General features: G+C 37.5%; 3 protein-coding genes across 4 annotated transcripts; 2 read left to right on the top strand and 1 right to left on the bottom strand.

Annotated features, from left to right (window-relative positions):
* The first annotated feature begins 537 nt into the window (after positions 1 to 537).
* LOC114881083 lies at positions 538 to 2867 on the top strand. Its single transcript, XM_046285483.1, has 5 exons — positions 538 to 669; positions 1214 to 1503; positions 1609 to 1802; positions 1881 to 2142; positions 2212 to 2867. The coding sequence occupies exons 1-5, from the start codon at positions 538 to 540 to the stop codon at positions 2798 to 2800; spliced, it is 1467 nt and encodes a 488-aa protein (XP_046141439.1). The 3' UTR covers positions 2801 to 2867.
* Positions 2868 to 3039: 172 nt separating this feature from the next.
* Positions 3040 to 5430, bottom strand: LOC114880860 (probable serine/threonine-protein kinase kinX). Its single transcript, XM_029197321.2, has 7 exons — positions 5212 to 5430; positions 5098 to 5146; positions 4868 to 5013; positions 4455 to 4695; positions 4310 to 4387; positions 3843 to 4052; positions 3040 to 3758 (listed from the first exon to the last, which is right to left on the bottom strand). The coding sequence occupies exons 1-7, from the start codon at positions 5332 to 5334 to the stop codon at positions 3490 to 3492; spliced, it is 1116 nt and encodes a 371-aa protein (XP_029053154.2). The 5' UTR covers positions 5335 to 5430; the 3' UTR covers positions 3040 to 3489.
* Positions 5431 to 8525: 3095 nt separating this feature from the next.
* On the top strand, positions 8526 to 15190 carry LOC114881040 (modular serine protease-like). 2 transcript variants are annotated; one of them, XM_029197648.2, is made up of 9 exons: positions 8526 to 8670; positions 9365 to 9674; positions 10227 to 10331; positions 10568 to 10785; positions 10977 to 11192; positions 11325 to 11486; positions 11892 to 12190; positions 12511 to 12667; positions 13247 to 15190. In XM_029197648.2, the coding sequence occupies exons 1-9, from the start codon at positions 8613 to 8615 to the stop codon at positions 13432 to 13434; spliced, it is 1713 nt and encodes a 570-aa protein (XP_029053481.1). In that variant the 5' UTR covers positions 8526 to 8612; the 3' UTR covers positions 13435 to 15190. The 2 variants fall into 2 exon arrangements, with proteins under 2 accessions (XP_029053481.1, XP_029053487.1); XM_029197654.2 differs by lacking the exon at positions 8526 to 8670 and adding an exon at positions 8690 to 8754.
* Positions 15191 to 16232: the final 1042 nt, after the last annotated feature.

The following is a 16232-nucleotide window of genomic DNA, read 5'->3' as shown; positions in this document are numbered from 1 at the left end:
CGGAATTCTGCTTAATACAAATCCGATGAAGTTGTACGCTTCTGGAATTGGCCATTTCGTTATATGAAGCGAATGGTGTGTGTTAAAGACCGTAATAGAATCGGCCACCATAAAACGATGCCTTTACGTTGCGTAATTAAAAGAAGACGTTCAGATTTTGCGGGTGAAATATAAATTTTTATGGAGTACTTATCGTAACGACGCGACGCGTCGATGAAATTGGAAATGATTCAATAAATCTCACTTGTGTAGATTGCATTGAAACACTGAAAAATACCAATTTGTTAAAACAACATTTAAATAAAATAAAGAGTTAAATCACAATTATTATTATAGTCTTTTTTTTTTTAATTATTCGTATCGATACGAGACTCGAATTCATTTCCTCTTGAATTAGTTGCTGAAGAATGTGACTCACTTCATCGTTCATTCCATCCTTTTGCCACAATCTTAAACAATTTTCAATTATTCAAACTTAAACAATTTTATTTATCAATGACGAATCGGATTTGGTAAAATCAAGGAAATGATCGAATCATGTCTGAGATTTGTCCTTCTTCGTCACATCAGCTGGTAGCAGCTGCAATTGCGTTTCGCCGTGCCAGGCGTAAATTTCCGAAAAATTATGGTCTCTGTTGTAACTCCGAAGAAATGACCAAGTTTGACGAAGTGAGTAATGATCTCAAAAATTCAATTATTCCAATTTCACCATCGATTTTATCTCAATCCCTTAATGTACATATACAGGGTGTTCGACAGCAGGTGGGAGATTTTTTAAGGAGTGATTCCAGAGATTAAAATAAGATGAAAATCAGGAATGACGAAATAGCGTTTGCGGCTTTGTTTTCCAGTAATTAACGTTTAAAAATTCAAGTAAAAAGCGCCTGAAACCTGCAACCTGCCCAGCATCGGCGACTGAACGTCAGGTTAGCAGGGGAAGGTACAGTTATAACCAAGAATCGTTCAGTGGTTGGTGCTGGGCGGATTGCAGGTTTCAGGCGCTTTTTATTACTCGAATTTTTAAACGTTAATTACTGGAAAACAAAGCCGCAAACGCTATTTCGTTATTCTTGAGTTTCGTCTAATTTTGATGTCGACTTGTTGCCGAACATCCTGTATATAGATTTCGTTGCTTCGAAGGTACGATGCAAAAGTTAATCGAGTTCGAACGTTATTTTCATCCAAGTTTTTTGTTTCTCGCAATTACAATCAGACTGAAAGCATCGCTGAGAACGAGGAGCCCAACGATCCGGAAAGTTTGTCGTTTACATCGAGAAAACGTTTGAACGGCAAGTCGAACTGTGCCGAGGCAATTTGGACGGACGAATGCGGAGAGAGCGTCTCGATCAAGGAAAATTTAGTTCAGACACCAATAATCTGCAGCTGTTGTCGCAAACGCAACGAACAGTGCAGCAGCGGGGATGCGCTTGATATCGTTCCAAGCAAGGAGCACAATGGTATCGCGAGGAAAACTGAATGTTTCTTACTGGAACAATCAGAAAGGTACGGTAGAAAATTGTCGTAAATTCACCGTTCAACGAATATGTCGAAAACCTTTACCAACGATCCACAGAAATCCTGTCAAACGTTTAATTCTTGATTCCTCAGGAATGATGGAAAAGCGATGAAAGGCTTCACAACGGAGCCTAGAAATTCTACCCGGTGCCGTACTTCATATTCCCATTCACGAAGACGAAGTCCGAAAGAAACTTCCTCGAAATTGGATTCCGTTAATCTTCTGTACGACAGAGGCCACGATGAGGCAGACAACGTGAAAGGTAGCAACTCGTCCGAGAATCGGAGTGAGTTGAAATTCTTCGCGTTCTTGAATCACGACCAAGTCTCCGCGTGAATTATCGCGATAATTTCACTTCGTTTAGACTGCAACGGGGAAGAGTACAGCTGCAGCGGTGGGAGAAAGGATTCCAAGTCGGTGCATCGAAATTCGCGTTCCAAATTAAACGTTTACGATTCACGGAAAGGCAACCCATCGGACAACGTTTCTCATAACTGTGATTTTCATTGTGTCAAGCATTCGATTCCAGATTCATTGAAGTCGCATACGGATTGCTGTCAATTACAGAATCATCATCCTTGCTGCCATTCTCAAAATCATTGTCATCATTGTTGTGAAAAGCACAGGTTCGTGGAAAATAATCCATCTGCTACTTGACGGATTTTGAAATTTGTTAAGAAAATAATATTTATTAGATTTTCTTTCAACAGTTACTCAACAAAGGATAGGGCACGTCTCACTTCAGATACCTGTCTCTGTTCGTCAAATTTGGACAATCATACAGGTTGCTGTAATCAGGACCATGTTACTTATGGATCAATCTGTAACCACGATTGTTGCATGAAACAATTGGAAAAAATGTCAGGGATGCAGGAACAGAAGGACGAAGAGCTAGACGATTGCGTGGGAACGATTCACCACAAGGATTCTTTGTGCATCTTGGTGGAGAAGTACAAAGCAAACAGGAAGTGCAAGATCAAGAAATATTCTGACGGGACGGAAATCTCTGATGAACGGGCCAGAGAAGAATGCGACAAATCGTTCACGTCAGAAACCACCTGTCAATTGGACGAAATTAATGCAAAACAGCGAGAAAAATGCTTAGATAATAACGAACATCGATTTCGAGAAAATCGTACGTTAATAGGAAAAACATGTAGGCATGGTTGCGGGCAAATTTTTAGAGAAGGTGATTACAGTCACTTGAAAAATTTAAAATCTCGTTTGATAAAGACAGGAACTTGTTGTTCACCGAAAGGTACACCTTGGAGACATACATTTTAGATCCAAACAATTTTTTTACCTCGCAAGTTTTTTATTTGTTACGATTTTTGTAATTGTGTATTTTTAATTCGTGTGTTCTTTTTTATATATATAGTTCTTGGTTCCATTTCCTACATTTTTGAAATTTTAACAATCAATTTTAAATGGGTCAAAATGGCACGTTTCAGATTTTTTATTTCAAATCAAAGAATTTATTAAAATACTTTTGTTGAAATGTACGTTGACTTCTGTTGAAATTAAGAATTATTGTATACGCTCGTTTATCTTTAATTCTTTATCTATTTATCTTCCTGTTTTATTTTCAATTTAGAAATCAGTCTGCATTGAACACTGGTAATTATAGTGTTAAGATGTAAGAAAATTTTTAATTTAATTGAGATCATTAAAAGTGTCTTCAAAGAGGAAGTGTAAATTGAAATGGCCTCAAATTTTTCTGAAAATTTCATTAAAATCCTCGCAGATCTTCCAGCGGGCCACTTTTCGTTCTAATTTTCATTTTCGCTTCGGGGAAAGCGAAAAGAGGGCGTATAAAAGTGGATTCGACGGAGGTTCAACTTCGTCGCTTGAAAAACTGTGCACTGGTGCACTTCAGCAGAGTTATTTTTTAAAGTATATTGCGCTAATAAAGTTAATAAACTTATTTCGGAAGTATATTGCTTTAATAAAGTTAATAAATGAGGGCATTTATATCATTCTGCACCCGTGTCCGAGGTACCACTGGTCTCTTGGGCAACATTTGGCTCTTCCGCCACTTCCGTCTGTTGCGCCACTTCCGTCTTTTCCGTCTCTTTCTCTACTTCTGACTTTTCAGCCACTTCCGTCTCTTCCGCCATTTCTGACTTTTCTGCCACTTCCGTCTCTTCCGCCATTTCTGTCTCTTTTGCTACTTCCGTCTCTTGCGCCACTTCCGTCACTTCTGCCACTTTCTCCTGATCCTTCGTTTCTTTTAATTCGTGTACTGTATAAGTTTCGTTAATAATCGATTCACACGGGATAAATTTCATTTTACAAATGTGCACCAGAAATGATTAACTTTATTTACCTTCTTCAGCTTCTTTTTCCACTTCTTTAAGTTCTACTTCATCTGGTTGTTCTAATTCTGGACTTGGATGCACATGTTCTGTAACTTCAGCTTCTGGTGCTTGCTCCTCCGCATCGTCTTTCTTCTCCGTCTGTTCTTTCACATAATCAGCACCTGCCTTCGCTTCCAGTCCTTTGCTTTGGGGCTCTGCTACTGCACCCTCTCCCCTTTCTGTTTCAAATTTCAATAAAAAATCCATGTGTTAAGGTCTTTGAGGCTTCCGCGGTTAGATTCTGAACAAGACTTGGATTCCGGGATGGAGCCGCGTTGGTTGACGGTTTGTTACCGACGTTTCGCAGACATTATAGTTTGCTTCATCAGGGCGAGAGAACCTGATACTGAGATACTGATACTCCATCCCGGATGCCAAGTTTTGTTCACAATCCATGTGTTATTAAAATTCCTTCAAACAGGAGGTGTTAAGTCACCTTCGTCCTCAAATTCTTCTTCCTCTTCGTCATATAATTGCTCCCCTTCATACTCCTCTTCAGTAGATTGCAAATAACCTAACAAGAAAGTTATTGTTTAGTTTTTAATTTTTCCATCTGCAACGATTCAAATTGGACGATGTACTTTCTCTAGATAAACGCGTTTTTCTTAGGTGTTCTTTGATAGTTAGCTGGACCTTGGTGCTTGCGATCATTATTTCCTCTTGAGTGCCGTACTCCGTTGGGATGTCCTGACGTGATGTAACCCTTTCGAAAACCATGTGTCGCACACTGTCGAGGATCGCCTCCACGACCAACGACTTGGACGATTCTAACTTCTGCACGTCGTAGCAACGTCTTCTTGCGCGATATTTTTTATAGGCTCTCTTTCGAATCGAAAATAATATCGCTCGCAATAATTTTTAACGGCAAGAATATAAATAAGATGATGATCAATTACATAATATAAAGAAAATGAAAAGAAGAAGAAACGTGTAAAAATTAAATCTAATATTGTTTTGAATTATGATAATATTTATTTCTAAAATAATGCATTACCTGAATAACAGAAGCAGCCTCATTGGCCTTCTCCACTGTCAATCCGGAATCCTCGTACATCATTTCCATCCAAGCGACTGCTTGAATGGCTTCTCCAGGTTCCAGTATCCGTTCATCCTTCTTAAGAGGTTCCTGCTCCATTCCCGCTGAGAATATCGAGATCACTGAATTTACCAAGATCTCTAGAACTCATAGAGAATTTATAGGAAGTCACGTAATCAGGATCTTACGAGCATCGAGCCTTTGATTCCTTCGAGTGTAGTATCCTCGATAAGCGAACTGTTGATATTATACGTGATCATAATCAAATAACATCTAATTAATTTAGCCTGAAGGTAAGTTACCTTCAAGTGTTCAACGGCCTTTGAAATCTCTGTTTGAGACGCACCAGCTTTTTTCAAAATGTCCAAAGTATTTGTTACTGCTCTTTGCCATTGAACCTTTCCTTGAGCCTCGTTCAGTGCCATTCTTTCGTAGTGACCGCGAAATGCAGCCTAATTTAATTTCAGTAGTTTGCATTAATATTTACTGTAGTTATAGTGGATAGTAAATTCGTAATCAAATCAGGCTTTCCTAAGAAAAGTAGCAGAATAGGGAAAGCAGTAATTTTCAAAATTTTAATTTTGAAAACGTTTATAGGTCAGTCATAACCAAGAAGAGAAAGCCGAATGCTGCAATACCGAGAAACAGAATAGCACGAGGAAAGTTTCTACTATTCAATGATTCTTGGTTATGACTGTACCGACCCCTGCTGACCTGCCGTTCAATCGTCGGTGCTGGGCAGATTGCAGGTTTCAGGCGCGTTTTACTCGAATTTTTAAACGTTAATTACTGGAAAACAAAGTCGCAAACGCTATTTTGTCATTCTTGATTTTCATCTTATTTTGATCTCTAGAATCACCCCATAAAAAATGTCCCACCTGCTGTCGAACACCCTGATGTATCAGGCCCCTTACCTATATCGTCATTTTTCCCAGGGATGCAAATTTTTTCTGAGAAAACTTGATTTAATCGTAAGTGGACATAGGGTGCTTTGGTTTTCTCTTAACAAAATTATTTAGTTCAGGTATGTTTGTATTGGAGTAAAATTTATCACGACGACTTCCGTAAAAAGGGAAGCACGATAGCAAACAAACACACTCAACCTTTTATATGCTTCGATGGAAAATCTGCTGTTTCCTATTTCATACGTGCAATATTTGCCTGCAACTTTGTAACAATTTTTTCTCTTATCTTAATCCACAGAATATATTGCCGCATTCTGTCAGGAAAAAGCCAGTACACCCTGTACCGTCGTTTCATATATTAACTTGTATCACTGTAGCAGCTCGTTCTGCATCTTCTCGGGTGGCTCCTGTAGCCTCCAGGATGCTCCGTATCGACATCAGGGATATTTCATCGTGACTGTAATCTGTGCTTCGTAAGATATATAAAACACCGCCAAGTGTTCAATTACCAATATTTCAATACAGAGAAAATTAAAAACACGAAGAAGTAATAATTTAAAGCAATCCAAGTTACTAGTACCTTCAATATTTTACTTTTCATATTAAAAGGAAAAAAGTTTCACCAGTAACGAGAATAACTTTATGGAGTAATTTTCCTATAATCTTTATTCCTCCGCGTTTTACAACCCTACCCCTAAAACAGCGATCCGTTTGAAGGCAGCGCATTTAAATTAATCACGTTTACCGAGCATTCTCTTTTTACGATTCGTAAAAGTTATCTTACCGTCGCATATTTGCACCGGGTGCATGTCAACCGCGTCCAAGTACTCGCGGAACGCTCTCTGCGGGACAATAGAAAAGTATCGCAGCAGGCATCGATAATCATGTTAGCACGCGATAATGAAATTTACTTGAATCCGTGGAGCCGCGACAGCGATCTGCTCCAAAGTAAACCCAGCCCGATAAAGTATGCTGAGAATTGCTTCACTTCCAAGTAGAATGTTGTTTACGACTTTGACCGCAACTGAAACGATAGCAAAGGTTTAATGGCAGTCATTTGGTTAAAAGTGAAAAATAAAAAAAGAAATAAAAAATGAATAAAGTAAGATTTAGACTATAGGCATGTTCAAGAATATATGTACTAGGGAATGTACTTTTCGTGTTTTCGCGCGTGATCAGAAGCGTGTCCACGTATTCGGAGATAAAATGGTACAGGTTGGCCGGCTGAGAGCGGAGAACCTGTTTTCAATTAAAGAAGAATCGCTTAGTCAATCATGTAAATGTAATAATTAAATCGAACGTAGGAATTTGATTTATTAACTTCACGTTTGATTAAAATTCCCGCGGAAACAGTCTCATCGTTTTCTTCCAGTGGTATACGATTTAGAGTTAACTGATGGTTGACATTTAATTAACAATGCTTTTAATAAGAGGTATTAAAGTCACTCTGGAAATGTGAAGAAAGAGAAAGCAGGAGAAACTATCTCGAGCGCACGTTAATTTATATCGTTATTCGAACAAAGGGATCACTCGCAGAAAAGAGGATTTAATTCGTCGAATGAGTGTGGTACTGAAATCTTTACTCACTGTACAATGAAATAAAGTTTCACTTCACTGTAATAACAGGTAACAAGGCTATTACAGAATTTGATAAAAGTTCATACGTTTATCAAAGAACAGGTATGAAATAAATAAAATTCGTATAAATGCAAAATTCAATTTGTATTTATGTTTCAATGATTTTTAACGACCGTTTTACGATGAAATATAAAAAGGAGAAATTGTTAGCCTGTTGAAAAACGTTCTCACGTCAGAGAGATTTTTCAAATACCTGCGGAGTTAAATTAAAGCGACATTATTAAATTTTAACTGATCCAGATGTCAAGATATAAGCTGGAAAAGGGTGTCATTAACCTTTACTTTAGCGTGCCGCGTAGAAATCGCTCGAATCTCGGTTACACGATAAAATATATCATTTGTAACATAATATTTATGTAATGACTAAGCCGAAGTTCGAACGACCGCAAACTTCTTCGAAATGTGTGCTTACCTCGCGGGAAATATCGGTGCAAAGCTCTCGTAACCCTTCCGGCACTTTGTATATGTGTTTACCGTCATGTTTCTGAAGCGTTACGTTCATTTTCCGAATATTTATTTTCAACAGCGAAACGTGAAAATCAACCGATGTCTCTCGTCAAAAATACTAAAATCTGGCTGCGACGTTTCATGAATTGCGCGTTTTTTTTCCTCTCGTCGAGTCACGCGAAATGAAATATAATTCTCTTTTGTTTTGCAAATTGTCATTCAATTCGCATTTTTACCATAAATATTCGGCGATGTTCCATACTGTGGTACCAAATTCACGAAACCGATAATATTATATACATAGAAAATCTAAAACAATTTGATGACACAAAGTATTATGAAAAAGCTGAACAGAAACTGAAAAAGAATAGCCAAATTACAAAAAATATCCAACACTGATTTATTCCATTTTTTACTATGATATTTGACAACTCAACCATGTTCCCTAATTCACAGGCAATTCATCTGCATAATTAATAGCCCCAGGAAACCTTCGAACATCTGTTGAATATTCTGTTTTGTAGCTATGGCTCGTACTAAGTGAAAGCAACCGGTTTGCCGTTATTCAGGTAGATTTTTGTGCTCTCGGAGAGGATTCAGAAGGAATCGCAGGTAATACTGGCTGCAGGTTTCACGATCGTTACCTCTCGGTCGGTCAGTCATTCGTCGGCTATCAACCACGATCGTTATGCTGTCACAGTGTTAGCGCAGTTATGAACACGCTAGTTGCACTTACTCTAGCCTTCTCTTTGTCGACTTTATCGGCATCGCGTGAGTAACTTACATTATGCTCGATTTCCACGGACGGTCCGTCATCGAGTCGCGGAAAAACACCGCGCTTAATGGGTGCACCAGGTGATAGGTTTCTTCTTAAAATGAACGTATCGCGAAATTCACTTTCGGTTCGATTTTGAAGAAACTTTGTAATATAATGTTTCTGGAATGCAATCATCTTAAGCATCGTTAAAGAGGACTCGTCGAATCCGGTGAAAAGATTGAAAGAAGTTCGATTATTGGAAAGGTGTACGGAGTGTTTGAAGAATCGATGGTCAAGCTTTTGAAATTCCGTCTTCTCTTATCGATGAAGAAAGTTGGAAAGTGTTTCTACTTTGAGACAGAATCAGTTTTCTAGGGAGCTGTTCAGCAAGAATTGTCAAGTTTTTAGATGAAAGCATTGTTATTTCAAATAGTATTTCAATCTTCAATAATTGTTCTGAACTGTGGATGTATCAAGAAGAAAGTTTGAAAGTGTTTTTCAGATAGAATCAGTTTTCTGGAACGTAGTTTTGGTAGAATTGTCAAATTCAGAGTTGGAAATGTCGAAGTTTTATTTTACAGAAATATTATACAATTTCTTTAGAATTATTTAATATCCAATTTCCGAAGAAACGTAGCACCAACAGCACCCATTATATTAGGCAATAATAATCAACGATTCCGAGTGCAATTTTATTCATTTTATCAGTGGCAGATGGTGGTGTGAAAAGAAGTCCGAAACCACCATGGGCACGTCCGATGAACAACAATTACAACGAACAGCCGAATTACAATGAGCGCAGAGGTCCACCGGGTGGTATTCCTCCAGGATTATCCGGCAGGGTTCCGCCAGGTTTGAGCGGTGATGGTCCTCCAGGAAAAAGTCAAGGAAAAGGTCAAGGGAAACCGAATTCCGGTCGTAAACCTGGAGGTAAACCTTCTTGGTCCGGAGAATTGATCGATGAAAAAGAAATCATGAATTCGAGTCAACAACTAGGGGACAATGAAGTGTACTGCAAGTAAGTTGACATTTTATTAAATAAAAATAAGGAAAAATAGCGTATTGTTAACCTTCCGATGACGGACCATAAAGAGAGTCCCAATTCTAATTTAATACTGTATTTAATACTATTTTCATTTTCTGAATTTTGCACTAGTCCTCTGAAAATTATTCTTCCAATACATGAAACTCTTTCATGTAAAAATCATATATTTAACTTTAGGTTAATATCCTTGCATATGTTAAATATAACTCTTTGAGTAAGGAAAATTTATGTTGTCTATGTGTTCGATGTCGTATTTCATTTGCGTTCGATGTCGCTTTCAAATAATAAATAGAACGTAAAATCTTCTATTCAGAATCTCTTCGAACGAACGTAATCACGAATCATCTGTTTGAATCGTTCGAGAACCGGTGCGATTAAAAGCGTATTTAACACTAATTTTCCAATGAAACAACGTTATTTCTGCTTCGGGAAGTACGTACGAGATGAAACGCGACGATCGAACGAACACTCTCAATAGAGCGTCTTCAAACACGTAATCAACGTCTGTTGTCGTCTCGGAAACAGGAAAAACGAGTTCCGTTGTAGAAACGGCGAATGTTTGCCGAGTACCATGAGGTGCGACAACAAATTCGATTGTCGCGATTCAAGCGACGAGCTAGACTGCGTTCGGTAAGTTAATTTACTGCAATTGATTTAAAAAAAAAAAAAAAGACAAAGAAAACAGCTACAAAGAAAGTCAAAGCTGGGTTGGAGTTGAAGTCTTTCCACGAAAAATCCCTCGAGAACTTTAAAGGAAAGAAAGATTTCATCGACGAGAGAAGCTTTGTCAGTGATGAATTCAATTATTCCCTTTTTTGCATCCGTTTAATTGCTACACCGTTCATTATCCACCCTGGACATCGCAGAGAAGCGGAAAACGAAACCGGCTGCGCCCTTCCTGAACAACCTGAAGGTGGAAGTTACGAACTAGGTGGTTGCGGTAAACCTTGCCCCAAACGTTCAGGAGATAAAGTTCCCAGGAACAGCATTCTGACTTACACCTGTAGACGGAATTACATTTTAAACGGAAGCGCCGTTCCCGTTTGCGTTAACGACGCGTGGTACAATCTGCCTTCCTGTCTCAGTAAGTTCCTTCGATATCGCTTCAGATTTTGAATATTTTTTTATTACCAACAAAGTTATTATATCCTCCTTCGAAAAATTTTTTAAATACATCTTTCACTTGGTGTAAGATTGTAATTCTGTTTATTCATCATCGAATCTTGCACCGATTCTACTTTTTATTTATGTCAAATCTCGTCTCATTTTCATTAGGAACGTGTCCTTCATTGAACAGCAACACGGTGAATATTTTATGCACTTACCAAGGAAACGAAGTGTCTTGCAGCGATCGAATTAAACCTGGAACAGTGGCGACTTTGTCGTGCAAATCGTCCTACAAATTGCCCGTGACGAATGACCCAGGCTATCGCACAGTCACTTGTCTCGAAGACGGATTATGGGACCGTCGTCTCTTCCGTTGTCTTCCTGGTAATCATGATTCTCGTACCTTGTTCCGTCAAACTCTGTCACGGCCGTCTGAATATTCAAATCAACTAAATTTTCTGAGAAAAGCTTGAATATTCTTGTTTTAAATTAAGCCACGATTTTTCTTTTCTCCAGAGTGTGGAACACCGGTTTCACATGGTAATACTTTGGTCGTGAATGGATTCGAAGCCAAATTAGGCATATTTCCATGGCACGTTGGTATTTATAGCAAAGATAAAGATGAATATGAGCAAATTTGCGGAGGCACTCTTATAAGCAACAATCTAGTTATATCAGGTAATTTATTCTTTAGTTTATATTTTATAATAATTCCAATTTGAAAACTTATAATTTCTCAGAGATAATATTGATAGTGCAGTTGGCTCTCGATAACTTTCCGCACTCGAGGTTGTAGGGGCGGAAATTTATGGTAAACGGAAACTTAACAAATGCCTCCACTACAATAGCTAGAGAATATTCCCAAAATAATTTAATGTTCAAAAAAATAACATCTCTAAAAAACGGTGTGCTGAGGACAATTAATATTAGCGAAAATGCATTTGGAGGGCCAGTTATCGAGCGCAAAGTTATTAAGAGTTTACTGTAACAGTGTCAATGTCTTTGCAAGTATCGAACGAAACCCATTTTCTCTCCGTGCACGTTGTAACCGAACACGAAAGAAAATAAACGTTTTCTCAATAGCCGCTCATTGTTTCTACGACGAGGTGTACAATAAAGCCAACGACAAATCCCAGTACGCAATAGCAGCCGGCAAGCATTATCGTAATTGGGATGCCAATGAACAGTACGCGCAAAAATCCATGGTGAAAGAGATTTTGTTACCGGAAAGGTACATCGGAGCTAGAGCAAATTTCGCCCAAGATATAGCTTTGATCAAATTGATCACTCCCTTTGAATTGACCGCACTGGTGCGACCGATTTGCATAGACTGGGACAGCGAGTACGAACGGGTGCAGTTGCAAGTGGGTCAAAGCGGCAAGGTAAAATCGTTTAATATTAATTAAAGAAAAGAACATACAGACTAGTTGATGCAGTTTGATTAATTTCAAACCGTCGTACTTTCTTCCTCGCTGGATTTACGTGCTTTTTATTAGTTTCCTTCTGCGGTCGCTTTCCGTCGGCTAATTAAGTCAGCCTGGATTATATTTCTGTAATTAATTCGTACACCGTTACACCGCGTCACTGTTCTACTTTTCTAATTAATTCGTTCCTGTATAATATTCAATATTCTGCCGTCAGACTAATTCTTACTTCTTTTGTTTCTATGGATTATTTTTATGACCATCATTTTTAATTACAGTCTGTTGGTTGGGGTAAAACGATCAAAGATAGATCCAGTGAGACCCTCCAAGAAGTGAACATGCCCTTCGTGCCCTACGATCAGTGCCTATCAGCAGTGCCTGCTGATTTTCGGGGATACATCACGTCTGATAAATTTTGTGCTGGACGCTTGAATGGTAAGTTGAAAATAAGACGTTTATTTTTATATGCAACGACGTCACTAGAGGGTGCACTGGCACCCAAAGTTTTCAAACAAATTGTAGACGACGAAGACCGAATCGAGGATATTCAAGGAAATGAAAAAATTCAAAGTTAATGATATAATGAATTTTTCTGACGTGTTCGCAACGAACGGACTGAACTGACTAGTCACGGTTACGCCTTCAAATACTATGAATTATCGTACCGGGTAATACTAATGCTAGAAACGTCACCGTTTATATTTTTGCGGTTTGCAATTTTTTACGGATGCTTTCACCTTTTCTACATTTACCTAGCTGGCCTAAACAAGGGCGAATAAACGGGATGCTTCGATTCTCCGATCAGTTAAGTGATGTTCGTATAGGTAATTGGTCTTAAGGAAGTACGGATTTCGTGGTGGTGTCAACATGTTATAAACAATATTCGGCATATAGCATCGCGAACGCGTACTAAAAAACATAAAATATCATATAACTAAGTTTCGTTCGTCTATCACAGTACCATCTAATCGTCAGAATTTCCTTCACAATATAGCTATTATATTTAATTGGCAGGCTCGAGTCTCTGCGAAGGGGACAGCGGAGGCGGTTTGTGCTTCAAAATACATGAAACTTGGTACATACGAGGTGTAGTCAGCGTCAGTCCAGTGAAGGCCGATAGATGTGATTACCATTCTTACACGGTATTCACCTCGACTGACTACTTCCGAGATTGGATTCGTGCCGCTTACATCAATTCGTAAATAAAGGCTACTTAATGACTGTTCTTAATATTTCCATGACATTGATCAGTGATGAACAGCAATCAACGATCGGTACATATTGTAGATTAAATGAGAAAAAATGTACTGTTTTGAGTAAGCAAACGGAATACACATGAATACCTCGTTAAATATATGTTTACGTAATAAATCATATAATCTGTTGGGTAACAGTTATTAATCTTGATCTCGCACAGGTTATAGTACAAGAATCACACGAAGGATATTTTGATGATTCACCAAAAAATCTGGCTTGATCTACGGCGAAGCTCGGATTGAACTGCTTTGCCTTTGGTATCGGTTTTATCCAACCGGGAATCTAAATTAGCAACAGCAACGATTCGTTATTTATATCGAAACTTTGATATTTACGACGCGAAACCGCCAGAATGAAAACAATTTTTTTTAAATTTATTCGAGTAGTTCATATTTCCCGTAGGAATTTCCAAACGGTATCAAGATTATTTATGGCAGTGTTCTATGACTATTGTTGATTTTGTAAAATCATGAATGATTTTAGTAGACTCTATTAGTATGTTAAAATTGAATTATAATACATTTTCGTGATGATAAGCAGACGGAGAAAAATGGGAATTGAATACAGGAAGTGATTACAAAATCCATTAAGCTGTAAGCTAATTGCGGCAGTTTAACGCGATAACAACTAATTATTTAATCAACGCACCCGCGTAATCGTGGATGTTGAGCATCAGTGAAATACTCGAATCGAACGGTGTACAGAACGTGTTACACATTTATGGGAGTCTGTGTTTACTTTGCATAACTATTCATACGCTTATGGCTGACGCGTGTTTACACATTTACGAATGGGCTTACGACTGTGCAACTAAAGCGATGGATCGATTGTTTAATAAAAATTGATACCCAATATTTAAAAAATTCCTGAGCAACAATATCGTGCCGTTAAAAATGAGCTACCTTTTTTCGAATGTGCGTTCGCGTTTCCAGGCGAATGAAAAATTTCATTTAAATAAAATCGTCCTGAAATGAACTGAAATTGCAACGAACGTGTACGCCGGAACAAAAGTTGTTTCGATTCAAAAAAAAAACTTCAATTCAGGAAATATTTATGCGGTTAGAAACGAGATAAAAATTTGTATGATCAAATTATGCAACGTAAAAATTGAAAATCGTCCAAGACTATATTCATTGTTTATACGTTAAATTTCAATGCCGGATTTCGTCTGGAAATTCATTTCGACGGAATTTATAATGTCTATCTGATGGAATTTCATTATCATACTCGTATATTTGGTTCTGCTTGAAAATCATCAATATGCAAAACGAAATAAAAATATTCCTTGGTTTGTTAGCCATTTGGTCGATGTTCGATGTTTTCGATGCTTTTGGAGTAACGACAACGAGGAATCTTTGTTCGCCCGTCGAGAAAAGGTAAATTGTTTATTTAGAATCTAATTTATCGACCTGTTTTTAAGTACAGGTAAGTCTCGATTAATGTTAGTTCACATAGTGTGATATTTGCATTTAATGCGAACAAAAATTCAGTTAATGCGAGGCTTGCGAGACTTCTTTCGATCCAGACATGGATCGAAGCATGCAAGTTAACAGAGCCTTGGATAAAATACTGCGGGTTTATTATCACATATACGAAGATATGAAAAAGCAAAAGAAAGTGCAATCAACACTGTTAAAATACTTAAAAAAATAATAAACATGTTTATGCTATTATAATTAAGTAATATACGTATGAAAGGTATATTTCAACATTTTTATCGTATATTTTCTATAACTAAGAACCAATTCCTATATTTCAAGTATTCGAATAGTACGAATTCAAATAATGCGGACAATTTCTGGGATTTAGTACTCGCACTAATCGAGACCTACCTACACTCAATTTCTTTAGCAGAATATTAGTAAATTAATAAAAGTCAATAAAAGTCATTTTTCGCAGGTTGAGTACTTTAGTGAGCAGGAGCTATAGCATCGCTAAAAATGCTTTTGAAACTATAATCAGCACGTTGGATCAATTATAATAAGAATTTTTAAGTAAATTTTTTAATAACTCAGTGAGATTGATTCTATCTGAAAGAAAAAGTTTTTATAACTCTGAAGTTATAATAAAACATTACGTATAAAGGTAGTTGTTTTAAGGTTTTTGATATCTGCCATTCTTTGTTTTCGCAATCTTTCAGTGCATTATCGAAAAGGTACGATCAACAAATGGACGACCATTTTTATCCTGCCAGAATCAAAGCCCTTCTGTGTTCGCGCTTTTACTTCGCAATTTCAATATTTGAACAGTTCTCTATAAATACCTCGTTTCGACAAACATTCCACGCATTTAACGCACTTCAGTTCAATTACCTTTACCAACCTGATAGCTGGGTAATTTCTCCATTAAAAAAGAGTTATTATCCTTTTGACATGGGTAATGAAAGAATGAATACAGAAGATATTTGCGATGCATTTATTCTCTAACATAAATGTAGCAATCTTTTCACATGTTTTTTCACGTACATCGATTTTTCAGAATATTGGACAATAAAAATTATTAAATAATAATTTGTTCATTTGTATATATACCATTATATTATTTAACTAATTGCTGTAAAAGAAGCGCAAGTTGGCCAAAAGGTACTTGAACGTAATAACGGAAACGAGAATGGCGTTCAAGTGTTCTCGAGAAATCAATTTATAAGCAGTTACCATTCTGGCGGAGGACCCGTCCGTCTTTGCCCCTGCTTTGAAATAACTCGATTCATTTCATATTGTGTATCAAAAGTTTTTCCACTTCC

The sequence above is a fragment of the Osmia bicornis genome, chromosome 4 (genome assembly GCF_907164935.1).
Source record: "Osmia bicornis bicornis chromosome 4, iOsmBic2.1, whole genome shotgun sequence".
Taxonomy (NCBI): Eukaryota; Metazoa; Arthropoda; class Insecta; order Hymenoptera; family Megachilidae; genus Osmia; species Osmia bicornis.
This window is presented reverse-complemented; position numbering and strand designations above follow the sequence as displayed.